A 12,266-nucleotide genomic window follows, 5' to 3' on the forward strand; every position below is an offset into this window, starting at 1 on the left:
GGCATGTGTTTGCCTGTCTCTCCATGAGATGGGAGCATCTCCAGGGTGCAGACTGTCTCATCCATCTCTGTATCCCCAGCACTGGTCCAGGCTGGCATGTGGCCAGCAGTCCATGAGGTTGTGCTGCCCTAGCCTGAACCACATTAGAGTAGACTGTTGGACGCGCACACCATCCCTTTCCCAACCAGGCCCGTTTCATTGGCCACGGTTCCATTTCTGCAAAGTTTGGCAGTTAGATTTTTTCCCTTTTCCTTCTCTAATTTTCACCTGGTTTCTACAGGCACAGGGACCCCCGACCTTCCACTTACCGGCTCTCCATCCTTCCCTTTTCCGGGTGGCCCAGGGAGTCCAGGAGCACCAGAATCTCCCCTGGGACCAATGGGCCCTGGGCTGCCTTCTTCCCCCGCTGCGCCCTAGAGAGAAAAGTAGACATTTCCCGGGGTCAATTACACTCAGCACGAAGCTTTCCTATGGGGGAGCAGCCTGAGTAGGTTTGTAGGTTTCCTGGGGCTGCCCTTATGATTTTAGAAGGCCCATGCTTTCTGGGACACAGAAAGATGGACCGTGTAATGTGTGTTATAGGTTACATCGTGTCCCCCAAAATTCGTGTCTTGAAGTCCTAACCCCTACTACTTCAATGTACACAGGTGATTAAAATTAGGATGAGGTCATACTGCAGTGTGACCCTCCAATGGTCCTAATCCAATATGAGTAGTGTCCTTTAAAGAAGGAGGCATTTGGACACACATGCATAGAGGCAAAACGACACAAAAACACAGGGACAAGACACCACCAATGAGCCAGGGAGAGAGGCCTGAAACAGATGTTTCCTTCACAGCCCTCAGAAGGAGCCAGTCCTGCCGACACCTTGACTGAGGACTTCTAGCCTCCAAAACTGGGAGAAAGTACATTTTGGCTGCTTAGGCCACCCAGTTCATGATACTTCGTTACTGCGGCCTTAGTCAATCAACTCAATGCAAAACATGGAAAAGGAAAGGACGTTAGTGACGACCTCCCACCCAGTGCGGGCAAATGTATTTCCGGTGCATGTCTTACGGATCGGCCCTCGTTTCTGCTTGAACTCCTCTGGGAGCAGAGACCTTACCACTGCGCCACACTGGGCATTCCTTTGTCAGGCAGCTCTGTTATGTAACATTTCTTTACACTCAGCCTTCTCTGAAATCTTCCCAACATTGGACACTAAGTCTGTTCCCCGGAACCCTGTAGATACAATCCAATCCCTCTTACGGTTAGGTTTTCAACTGTAAGAACAGAGCCTAAAGCTACAATGGAGAGAGGAAGAGAGAGCGAGCTTGAGAGTGCCAGCATGGGCACCGGGGGCGGCTTGAGGACCTGGGCTTTGAGCTTGCTCCTGGCCAGTGCTCATCTTCTCTGACGACAGGGCTCTGAACAGCCCTTGGGGCGGCCCTGGCTGTGGAACACTGGGTCGAGCCCCGCGAACCAGACAGACTCCTTTCCCCAGACGGGGCTGCCCTGGGCGGAAGCTGTAATCAGTGTTTCCAGACATTCTCAGATGGAGCAGAGGTAAGGTAAGATGAGCCGAGGATGTGCAAAGCAAGGATGGAGAGGGCCTCTCTCCAAGCCTGGAGCAGGATCAGCTTCCCCCAGCCCCAGGCCAGCTCCTGGACATGGTGTGAGAGGGAAAAAGTACGCTGTGATGTCCGGGATTTTTACCACTTTTTTTTTTTTTTGAGACGGAGTCTCGCTCTGTCGCCCAGGCTGGAGTGCAGTGGCGCGATCTCGGCTCACTGCAAGCTCCGCCTCCCGGGTTCACGCCATTCTCCTGCCTCAGCCTCTCCTCCGAGTAGCTGGGACTACAGGCGCCCGCCACCACGCCCCGCTAATTTTTTTGTATTTTTAGTAGAGACGGGGCTTCACCGTGGTCTCGATCTCCTGACCTCGTGATCCGCCCGCCTCGGCCTCCCAAAGTGATGGGATTACAAGCGTGAGCCACCGCGCCCGGCCGATTTTTACCACTTTGCAGAGCCCTGGAGGTTCCTTTCCGAGTCCCGGGCCCGGCCCTCAGCCTGGGCTTCTGCTCAGCCAAGGAAAGGCATTTGGCTCCCTCTAGAGGCTGAATGTGGCAATAGCCCACTGATTTCTGGTTTCTGAACATGCACCTGTTAGTCTTCCTAAGATGCCTGACATCTTGGACATCCCCTTCCAGGATACCAATGTCCTACTTATAATGTGCCATCCTTCAGACATGGTATAATTAAGGAATACCAAATGAATCCAGATGTTTTTCCTTTGCTTAATCTAGGCAGTCTGAAATGGTATTATCTTTTTTTCAAAAAATGAATGTTTGCACTTGTATTACATAAGGGTTATTATTATTATTATTATTATTATTATTATTATTATTATTATTATTTGAGATGGAGTCTCACTCTGTCACCCAGACTGGAGTGCAGTGATGTGATCTCAGCTCAAGGCAACCTCCGCTGCCTGGGTTCAAGCAATTCTCGTGCCTCAGCTTCCCAAGTAGCTGGGATTACAGGCATGTGCTACCATACCCAACTAATTTTCGTATTTTTAGTAGAGTTGGGGTTTCACCATGTTGGCCAGGCCCGTCATGAACTCCTGACCTCAAGTGATCTGCCCGCCTTGGCCTCCCAAAGTACTGGGATTACAGGCGTGAGCCACCATGCCTGGCCCATAGGGTTATTATTAAGCCTATGATCAACACTCCAAAAACCCAAGAGAGTTTTCATAGATGTATTGATCATTTTTCTCTGCACTAAGTTCTTTTTTTCTGGGAGACGTGTATCTTAAAATTGAACCTTCCTGCCAAAAGGCAAATGACATCCCCTCTTGTTAAATTATGCAAAAACATAAAAACTGAAGTGATTCTTTAAAAGGCACCAAGTAGTGTCAACTTGAACTTGAAAGAATTCATGTTAAGAAGTTTGGCCACGTGTGTGCTAGGAGGGACCTCTGTGGACAATCCATGCCCCCATGTCATCTCTTCCTGTCCATGGATATAAGCATGATCTGCTCATGCAGGGAGGGCAGGACACAACCACATGGTACCCTTGTCACCTGTTATCTGTTGAGTCCTCTGCACATACCTCCCCAATTCCTCAGCTAATCCTCACAACCTATGATCAATGTGGCATCACCCTCATTTTACAGATGAGAAAATCCAGGTGCAAAGAGGATGCGCTTTATTTAGATCAGGGTTTCTCAACCGTGGCACTATTGACCTTCAGGGAGGATCGTTCTTATAAGGGAAATGTCTTATGTGCTGTGAGGTTTTTAGCAGGCTCTCTGGTCTCTACCCACTGATGCCAGAAGCAGTTACTCCCCTTAGTGGTGACAACAAAAAATATCTCCCTGGGTAAAAACCCCCTGTTGAGAATCACTTTTGCCACCTTAGCTTATATCAATGCAACTAGGGCAAGAGAGCTGGCATTTGACTCAGGTCCAAAGCCCTGAATCATTCAAATGAGTGTGTCTGATTTCCTGAGCACTGGCTCAGTGTCACCAATTAACCTCAGAGACATTTCCTAAGGTGCTAGGTCAGAGAAATGCAAAATGAAACTTGAAAGGGTGTAGATTCTCCTCCTCAGCCTCTGGGTTTTTTTTTCTTCTTCTTTTTTTAATTGGGGTGGGAACATGTGTCTCTCTTCTTGATAATTAAAATCTCAGGCTGGGTTCAATGGCTTGCACCTGTAATCCCAGCACTTTGGGAGGCCAAGGTGGGTGGATCACTTGAGTCCAGGAGTTTGAGACCACCCTGAGCAAGATGGTGAAACCCCGTCTCTACAAAAAATACGAAAATTAGCCAGGCGTGGTCAGGCACACCTGTAATCCCAGCTACTCAGGAGGCTGAGGCATGAGAATTGCTTGAGCCCAGGAGGCAGAGGTTGCAGTGAGTGGAAATCACACCACTGCACTCCAGCCTCAGTGGCAGAGTGAGACCCTGTCTCAAGAAAAAAAAAAAAATCTCATAGCTTGGGAAGGTTTACGTGTGTGAGCACAGGTGTAGAATGCATAAGATGGTGCACTGAATTGAGAGAAAACAGGATTTGGAGTCAGACAGACCTAGCTCTGTAGCTCATTTGCCATGAGACACAGGGCAAACTAATTAACTTCTCAGAGCCTCAGTCTCCACATCTGTCGAATGGGCACTTGTCTGATTCTCAGGTCTGTTGTGAGGAAGGAATGAGCCAATGCGACGGCACGGTCTTCCTCTCCCTCCTACTTAGTAAACCCCTTCTGATTGCTGGTTCCTAAACCAGGCGCGAGCAGAGTGAGCTGCTCCTTCAGTGCCTGTAAGAAGTTAAGGATATTTGCTTGTGTGCTGAGAGATCGTATTGGTCTTACCTTCTCACCACGCTCCCCATCTTTCCCAGGGGGGCCTCTGAGGCCAGGAGCACCCTGTGGAAAGGAAGATTACGGACATGGTGAATTTAAAGATGACTGGTCACTCTTGGTGGCTCGTGACCCCCAGGGAAGACTCATCAGGACCCCCTGAAGTCAACGACTACAGCTCCCACCCAATTCCCCTTCCTTATTTAAATTCCCCAAAGCTCTATCTCCTCCCTGCCTGTGACTGCTGCTCTCCCGAGGGTCCTGGACTTATAACTGTGCACATCAGAGCTCTTAACAGCAGGCATGGTCTGCTGGAAGCTTTGCCACCTGCTCTGAGCTGTGAACTCTCAGAAGGCATGGCCTGCCATGGTGAACACTCAGAGAGGACGACGATGGCCTTAAGAACGCAGCCTTAGCTTTGGGGCATCTGCTCCAACAGTGTCTTTGGAGTCCCCCAAAGGTTGACTTTGAGACATGGTTTAAGTGCAAGTATCGCATGGATGCAATAGTAGGGAAACAGAGAAGCAAAAAGGGGAGAACACTCATGCCTGTAATCCCAGCACTCTGCGAGGCCAAGGCGGATGGATCACTTGAGGTCAGGAGTTCAAGACCAGCCTGGCCAACATGTTGAAACCCCATCTCCACTAAAATACAAAAATTAGCTGGGCATGGAGGCACGCCCCTGTAATCCCAGCTCCTTGGGAAGCTGAGGCAGGAGAATCACTTGAACCCAGGAGGCAGAGGTTGTAGTGAGCCAAGATCATGCCACTGCACCCCAGCCTGGGTGACAAAGCTAAACTCCACCTCAAAAAATAAAAATAAAAATAAATAAAGCAGGAGAGAACAGGCAGCAAGAAACACACTTGTTGGCCACTGGAGCTCTGTCCTGCTGTGACTCTGGGATATTGCACAGGATATACCCTCAGAGTGATGACAGCTGAGGACAAGCGATCTGAGCTACTCTGCTGGTGGTGCTGCTGGCCACCCATCACGTGGCCCAACAACATACTCTCTAGAGGCCAGAGAAGACCCCCAGCCAGAAGAATGCAGGCTGGGCTGCAGGAAGCCTCCATGTAAAGTAATAATATTCCTCCAGCAGGGTTCCTGTGTGGATTACATTAATGAACACATGTAATGTGCTTAGTATGATGCCTGGCATGTATAAAGGCTCAGTCCTCTAAGCTACTATGCTTATTATCTATAAAGGTTTGATGAAGAAACAAAACTGACCTAAATTTATTATGGGGGAAAAATGCTTTGCTGCCCTTGACTAGATGTCATGGAGTATTTTGTTGAACAAGGTTCAAGTCTAAATTGGTGTTTATGGTGAATCTTAAAGCTGGTACTTTAGCGGACACCTTGGGCCTCGACATGGAAAAGGCAGAATCTCATCAGGCCAAAAAAGATGCAACCCTAAAGGTAAAGCAGCCAAGCTATTGTCTCCATTTTGCAGATGAACTAGCTGAGACCTCAAGGAGGGGCTTGCCAAGATCATCACGACAATTAATAGAAGAGCTAGGATTTGAATTCAGGTCTCCCAATAGCCATCAGGGGACCTTTGACTTCTTTAGGTTCATTTTGTTTCTTCTGAAGCAAACTAGGGTGTTGATTCCAACAACAGTGAAATGTACAGACTTCCTGCAGATGCCAACAGCTGCATTTACCCTCTGGATAGCTGGCGAGTTGCCTAGGGCTCAGGTGTGTGAACTTTCTGGGTGGTCTATGTCAGGACAGCAGTGCCTCCATCTGGAAAACGGGAGTAAGGATGCCTACACCTCTGGCTTTTGGGGAGGATACATTAACTAGCTTGGTGGCTGGGCAGTGCATATGCCCTCTCCCAATCACTCACCACACTTCCTGGAGGGCCACTGGGACCAGGGGGACCGGCATGTCCAGGAGCACCCTGTTCAGAGACAGAAGTTTAGAAACTAGGCCAAACGCATTGGTTATAAGTAGTTGCCCCAACTATCTCTGCAAACCTGCCTCATACTCAATTCATCGCGATGTGCTGGAACTGCTGCTGACCTGACAGCCCCTGCAGACGTGAACCTCCTCCCTGGAGGGCCGTGGTGTCCCAAGCACCAAGCCTCAGGTGAGTGGGCTTCTGGCACAGAGGTGAGAGGCAGGAGGGCAGGAGGGCAGGAGGACTCTGGAAGTTCCTTAGAGCTAAGGCACAGGGCTGTGGAGGAGCCTGGCAGTGGGCAGAGGAGGGCTGGGACCTAACCGCAGAAAAGGATCTCAGGTGAGGTTTGGCCTTATCCTAAGTGCATGAGGAAAAGGAAACACTGAAAATGGAACAGTTCAGATCTCGGTTGCATATGTGTGTGTGTGTGTGTGTGCACGTGCGTGTGTGCATGTTTGTGGACGTGTATGTGTGTGTGTGTGCATGTTTGTGGATGTGTGTGTGCATGGGTGCAGATGTGTGTGCACGTGAGTGTGTGCATGTTTGTGGACGTGTGAGTGTGCGTGTGAGTGTGCATGTTTGTGGACGTGTGTGCATGAGCGTGTGTGTGTGCATGTTTGTGGACGTGTGTGTGCGCGTTTGTGGAGGTGTGCGCATGTGCGTGCGTGTGTGCATGTTTGTGGAGGTGTGTGTGTGCATGCACATGCATGTATGTTTGTGGAGGTGTGTGTGCACGCCTGCGTGTGTGCATGTTTGTGGAGATGTGTGTGCGTGTGCGTGCATGTGTGCATGTTTGTGGAGGTGTGTGTGTGCGTGCAGATGCGTGTATGTTTCTGGAGGTGAGTGGGCATGCCTGCGTGTGTGCGTTTGTGGAGATGTGTGCATGCGTGTGTGCATGTTTGTGGAGGTGTGTACACGTGTGTGTGCAAGCATGTTTGTGGTGTGTGTGTGCACATGCATGTGTGCATGTTTGTGGGTGGGTGTGTGTGTATGTTGGCTTTGACTGGAAAATCAGGTAAGAAGTGGATTTGAACTAGACCTTGATGGCTGGGCAATGATCCATGAAAGGAGATGTGGGTGAGGACATCCAGGTGAGTCAACATTATGGGGACGGGGAAGCAGGGAGCTCTCGTGGCCCTGGAGGCTGCCCGTTTCCTCTAGGCCTTGTTCCCCACTGTCCCTGGGTTTTGCACATCTCCAGGGTCAGGACTCATGGAGAACACTCCCAGCCTCCTCCTTGCCTACACTTTGCTTCCATTCCCCTCCAGGGCAGGCTGGAACCAGGGCTCTCTCTGCAAGCAGGGAGGAGCTGCCATCTGTCCCCACTGTGGCATCCACACTGGTCACTACCTTGGCAGACCCAGTTCCGACCTGACCATATGCATGGTGGCCTGGTCATATTAGCACCCTCTGGCTGGTACAGGGCACCCGGCGGTGGTGCTAGGAGCAGACCGGATGTGTGCTGCTGCTGCTCCTCTTGCCACCGCCACTCCCCAGAGACCCGGGGATGAGGCAGCCCGTCCTGCCTCCCACCAGCTCCACAGTCCAGCCTGAGCTTTCTGGCTCTGCACCATGAGACAGAGCCCGCATCAGCTCCGGGAACAAGTGCCAGCCCCACGGGGATCAAATACACCCTGGATCTGGCCCCAAGGATGGGTGAGCCAGGAGCAGCTGAGGAGTGTGCATGGAGGTGTCTGTGTGTTTTCCTGGCTGCATCTGTGTGTTTGGGGCTGTGTGTGTGTGTGTGTGTGTATACGTGTGCACACGTGTATTACAGGATGCGTGTTCTCTGGTTTGTAGAGTGCATGTACGTGGTTGTGCATGTAAGCACACTTCTTGGAGTAACAACCCCACCTGTGAGGGGAGGTCTGTGTGTGCCTCATCCACATGTGCATAGAAAGAGATTTCTTTCATTCGCTGGGCATGTGGACAAAGTCAAGAAACGCTACGAAGGTGGTGGAGGCCAAAACCTCTCTCTGTGCTGCCTCCAACCAACCACTCGAGTGTGGGTGAACCTTCTGGGCCACGTCTTCCTAGCTAGCCCAGAGCTGTGAGCCATAGAGCAGAGCAGACACTGGGCGGGGCCTCCCTCCGGGGGTCCCCCCTAAGGCAGGCCGATCATAGGGACTCACAGGGTTTCCGGCTGCTCCAGGAGCCCCATGTGCGCCTTCCTGTCCCTTGGCACCCTGCACAGGAAATAAAAGGGGGGGGGGAAGCCACCCTCAGTGATGCTGTTTTCCCTCACAGCAGGGAGGTCTGGGGGATACCATGCTCATCAGAAGCATTATTCCAAACTGAAGGGGGCCGGGAGCACCGTCTAAAAGGTGAAGAAAATCACTACGTCCTGGCCCTCTGTTGGCGCTGGGCATATCGCGATTTCATTCCATCCTCACCACCGACCCAGGGTATAGGGGTCAGCACCGACCCTCTGTAGAAATGTAGCTCAGAGGGGCTCACACAGCCAGGCAGGGTCCCCAGTCACCCCAGCAGGATCTCCTACATAGCACAGAGTCTCCCAGAGAACCAAGATCCAGTGCAGAGGCTAACACAGAGCAAAATGACAAAATCAAAGCCCTAACATGTACCAGGTGTCACTTAAACCAGCATTGCCACTCCATGGCTGGGATCCATTTCCTGTTCTGCAGATCCTCTGGGAACCAGGGTGCCTCCTGTGTGCAGAGGCCCTTGCTCTCCAGATCCCACTGAGCAGGAGACGGGAGAGCACGGCAGAAACCCAGAGCTTGCCTATGCCAACCCTTTAGTGACAGAATAGGGACATCCAGGGGTACCGAGGTGGGGCCTGGCCCCGTGGCTGTGTCTGGGGCGTTTAGTGAGGGCCACTCAGCCTCTGCAGCACATTGGGGCTGCTCTCCCCAGGGCCTACTCCCAAAATGCCAGGGGAGAGAACTGGGGAGGGTGGCCTGGAGGGAGAGAGTGTGGCTGGGATCTCCAAGTCCCTGAGCCAGCAGGGGAAGGGCTGGTGTTCTTACCGGTGGTCCAGCGTGTCCCCGAGGTCCCAATTCTCCAGGATGGCCCCTTGGTCCCTGTAAGCACACAAGTTTCCATGAATCAGCTCATCCCCCTGGTTCTGAGCAGATGGGCGGGTGGGGCGGGGACGCTGCAATGGGTATAATTTGAGATCCAAGGAGGGGACGTGGTCAGTGTCCTGAGGAGAAGAAAGGGCTGCCTTCCATTCAGTGGGGCTCCTGTGTGTGGAATGCATGGTGCAGATCTAGAGCTGGTCAGCCTTTGGTGTCCGGGTCTCCAGGTAACCAGCCCCGGGGGAAGGGGGGCACAAGGGACTCACCGGTTCCCCAGGCATGCCTGGATCGCCCTTCTCTCCTTTGGGCCCTTGTTCTCCCTGTTGGTGAGAAGCACAGGGTAGAGAGGACTTCAGGGAGAACTGCCGCTCGTCACAGGGTATATGCCCCCAGCTCTGGCCACACAGGCCACCCCCAGTCCTGTGTATCACCTGATAGGTACCCACCCCCAAAGGCTGTTCCCTCTGCCTGGGGTTTCTTCCCTCCTACTCCCCAGGACTGATCCTGACTCATCTTTCAGGTCAGGAATCACTTCTTGCGGGAAGCTGAACCCCAAAATGGGCCCAACCCTCCTGTTCCAGCCAGTCAGTGTACTGTGCCTTTCTCCTCCTGAGCCTTGTTGTGGCCGCAGTTTTACACTTAGTTGTGTGGTTTGATTCATGTCCCCTCCAGCTCAGAGCCTGGCACGTGGTCGATCATCAGTGAATAATGATGGAAAGAGTTTTGAGAGGAGGAAGGGTCTTTAAGGGCCCCTGGCCCAAACACTATTTTTTCTCCCTCTCTTTCTCTCTCTCCCTCCCTCCCTTCCTCTCTCTCTTTCTAGTAAAGATGGGGCCTCATTATACTGCCCAGACCTTTCCTGAAATCCTGGGCTCAAGCGATCCTCCCTGCACAGCCTCCTGTGTACCTGCCTCCTGGAACTACAGGTCCTCACCATCATGCCCAGCTCCAACCCCTTTCTAGATGGAGAAACTGGGGAGGGGTGCTTAACTAAGGGAACCCAGACCTTTGGGGACAGACTGGGGGTTGAACCCTAGACTCTGGATGGTCAGAATGGTGTGTCTAACTTTTGCTGAAGAAAGGATGAGACACAGGCTGGACAGGCAGTACCCTGGGTGGGCCCAGGATGGAATGATCCAAGATGGGGCAGGCTCACTTGCAGGGAGCCACATCCAGGGTGCCCAACACATCTCCCAGGAGGGTTGAAGGGACATGTGATTCTCAGCCTGCAATTCATATGGAACAAGAAGATGAGCAGATGGGGGACTACAGTGAGGACAGCTTTCCAAGGGCTCAAGGGCGTATCTTTCCGCAGCTGAAGGGCCACTGTGCAGGAGAGGAGTGGGGCCAGTGGACCAGGGTGGACACAGTCTCAGCTTCAGACCTGTACAGCCTGTCTTGGGAGCCCTGGCCCTCTAACTTATTGGCCATATAAACTTTGGCAAAGTAGTTACCCATACTGACCCCATATGACCTTTGCAGTTTCCATATCTGCAAAATAAAGAGGTAGTCTCCTTTTCACATACGGTGAAGGGCAATGGTACAGAGAAGGTGCAGCAGAGGCAAGACATCAAGGAGAAACAGCATGGGTTTGCAGAGTTCTCCAGGAGGGCAGATAACAACCAGAGCACGTATACCCAGAAAGGCAGTGTGCAACCCTTCTCAAGGAGCAGAACCTGCTACTGTCCCAAATCCCCACAGCCTGCTTAGGGGGACATCGGGCTCCCCTGCCACAGATAAGCCCAAGGAGAGCTGGGATGAGCATGTGCCTTGGGTGTAGAAGGGAGTCCTGCACGGATGGGGTGTTTGCAAGACACGACTTTAGAGAGCAGGCGATGAAGGGAGGACTCTGGATGCATCTGGAAGAGACTAATGTCTACATTAGAGAACCTGAGGTTGGCTAGTTCTAACCTTTACTTGGCGGAGAAATCAGCATAGAAAGACACCGTCTACTAAGGGTTTCATGCTACTTTCTCTCTCTATGCCTCTGCAAATGTTAGAGGCCTTGCAGCCATGGTTTCTACCTGCCCTCCCTTCCCAAGCCTCTCTCTGATACGGCAGTTGGAGACCGCATGGCCTGCGGCTGACTTCCTCACTCAGCATCACCTATTGCATGGAACCGACATGGTCTACCTCATAGAGCTGTGACCTGGATTCAGTGAGATTGCTTTTGCAAAGTGTTTCACAGAGCCCAGCACAGAGGAGGTTTCCACAGATGCTAGCCCATTCCCCCGCCTAGAATCTCCGTTGCCACTGAGCTCAGAAGGAGCCATGTCTAGCCCCATTCACCACGGACGGTAATACCATTATTTCTAGCATGTTTTCCTCCTAGAAAACTACCCATGGTGGGGATTTGCAAGTCTTTTTCTGGTCCTCCAGTCACTGGCAACACAATTCATAAACACAAAAGGGCTTATGCGATTGTTTCAGGAGACACACAGGGAAGACGCTTGCACAGTCTTCTTCCAGCGTTGGTGAACGGGACTGCAGTGGCAGGAAGACAAAGTGAGGACCTACGGAGGGTCAGAACGGGCCAGAGAAGGACTCAAGATGCTCAAGACATTCCTGCCCCAGAGCCTAGGAGTCAGGAGGCAGCACCTTCTCTCCAGGGGCCCCCTCGAAGGGTTCTGTCAGTAGCTGTTGAATGCATAAGTGGCTGGCTTCTGTCTCCTCCCCACTGCCCCCGGTGACCTCAACCAAGTTAAACACCATCTCTGGGACTCATGATCATCTCTGAAGGCTCTGGTCATTGCCTGGGCATCCTGGAAGCCTCCTTAGCAGGGTGAGGGGTAGAATGAGGCCGGCTGGACAAAGCCTTCCTGAGATAACTGCTTTGGAACAACTGATGAGTCTCCAGTTACAAAACCCTGCTTGAGTTCTCCACTGTAACTTCCCCAAGCACGAAGCTGCCTGTCCCTCCTTCCTCCAGCAAATGTTCTGACATCTGCAGACCCCAGGGATAGGCACACCATCAAGCAGCCTGC

At 52.0% G+C, this 12,266-nt stretch overlaps 1 protein-coding gene across 2 annotated transcripts in view; it reads right to left on the minus strand.

The window, feature by feature from the left end:
• COL22A1 (collagen type XXII alpha 1 chain) overlaps positions 1–12,266 on the minus strand; it is a 327,746-nt gene that overhangs the window by 96,786 nt on the left and 218,694 nt on the right. For both annotated transcript variants that reach the window (XM_030795302.1, XM_030795301.1), the window contains exons 33-38: positions 9,549–9,602; positions 9,232–9,285; positions 8,374–8,427; positions 6,188–6,241; positions 4,351–4,404; positions 309–413 (exon numbers count right to left, since the gene is read on the minus strand). In XM_030795302.1, the coding sequence (XP_030651162.1) occupies positions 309–413; positions 4,351–4,404; positions 6,188–6,241; positions 8,374–8,427; positions 9,232–9,285; positions 9,549–9,602 (375 nt within the window). The remainder of the gene's footprint in view (positions 1–308; positions 414–4,350; positions 4,405–6,187; positions 6,242–8,373; positions 8,428–9,231; positions 9,286–9,548; positions 9,603–12,266) is intronic.

The sequence above is a fragment of the Nomascus leucogenys genome, chromosome 16 (genome assembly GCF_006542625.1).
Source record: "Nomascus leucogenys isolate Asia chromosome 16, Asia_NLE_v1, whole genome shotgun sequence".
Taxonomy (NCBI): domain Eukaryota; kingdom Metazoa; phylum Chordata; class Mammalia; order Primates; family Hylobatidae; genus Nomascus; species Nomascus leucogenys.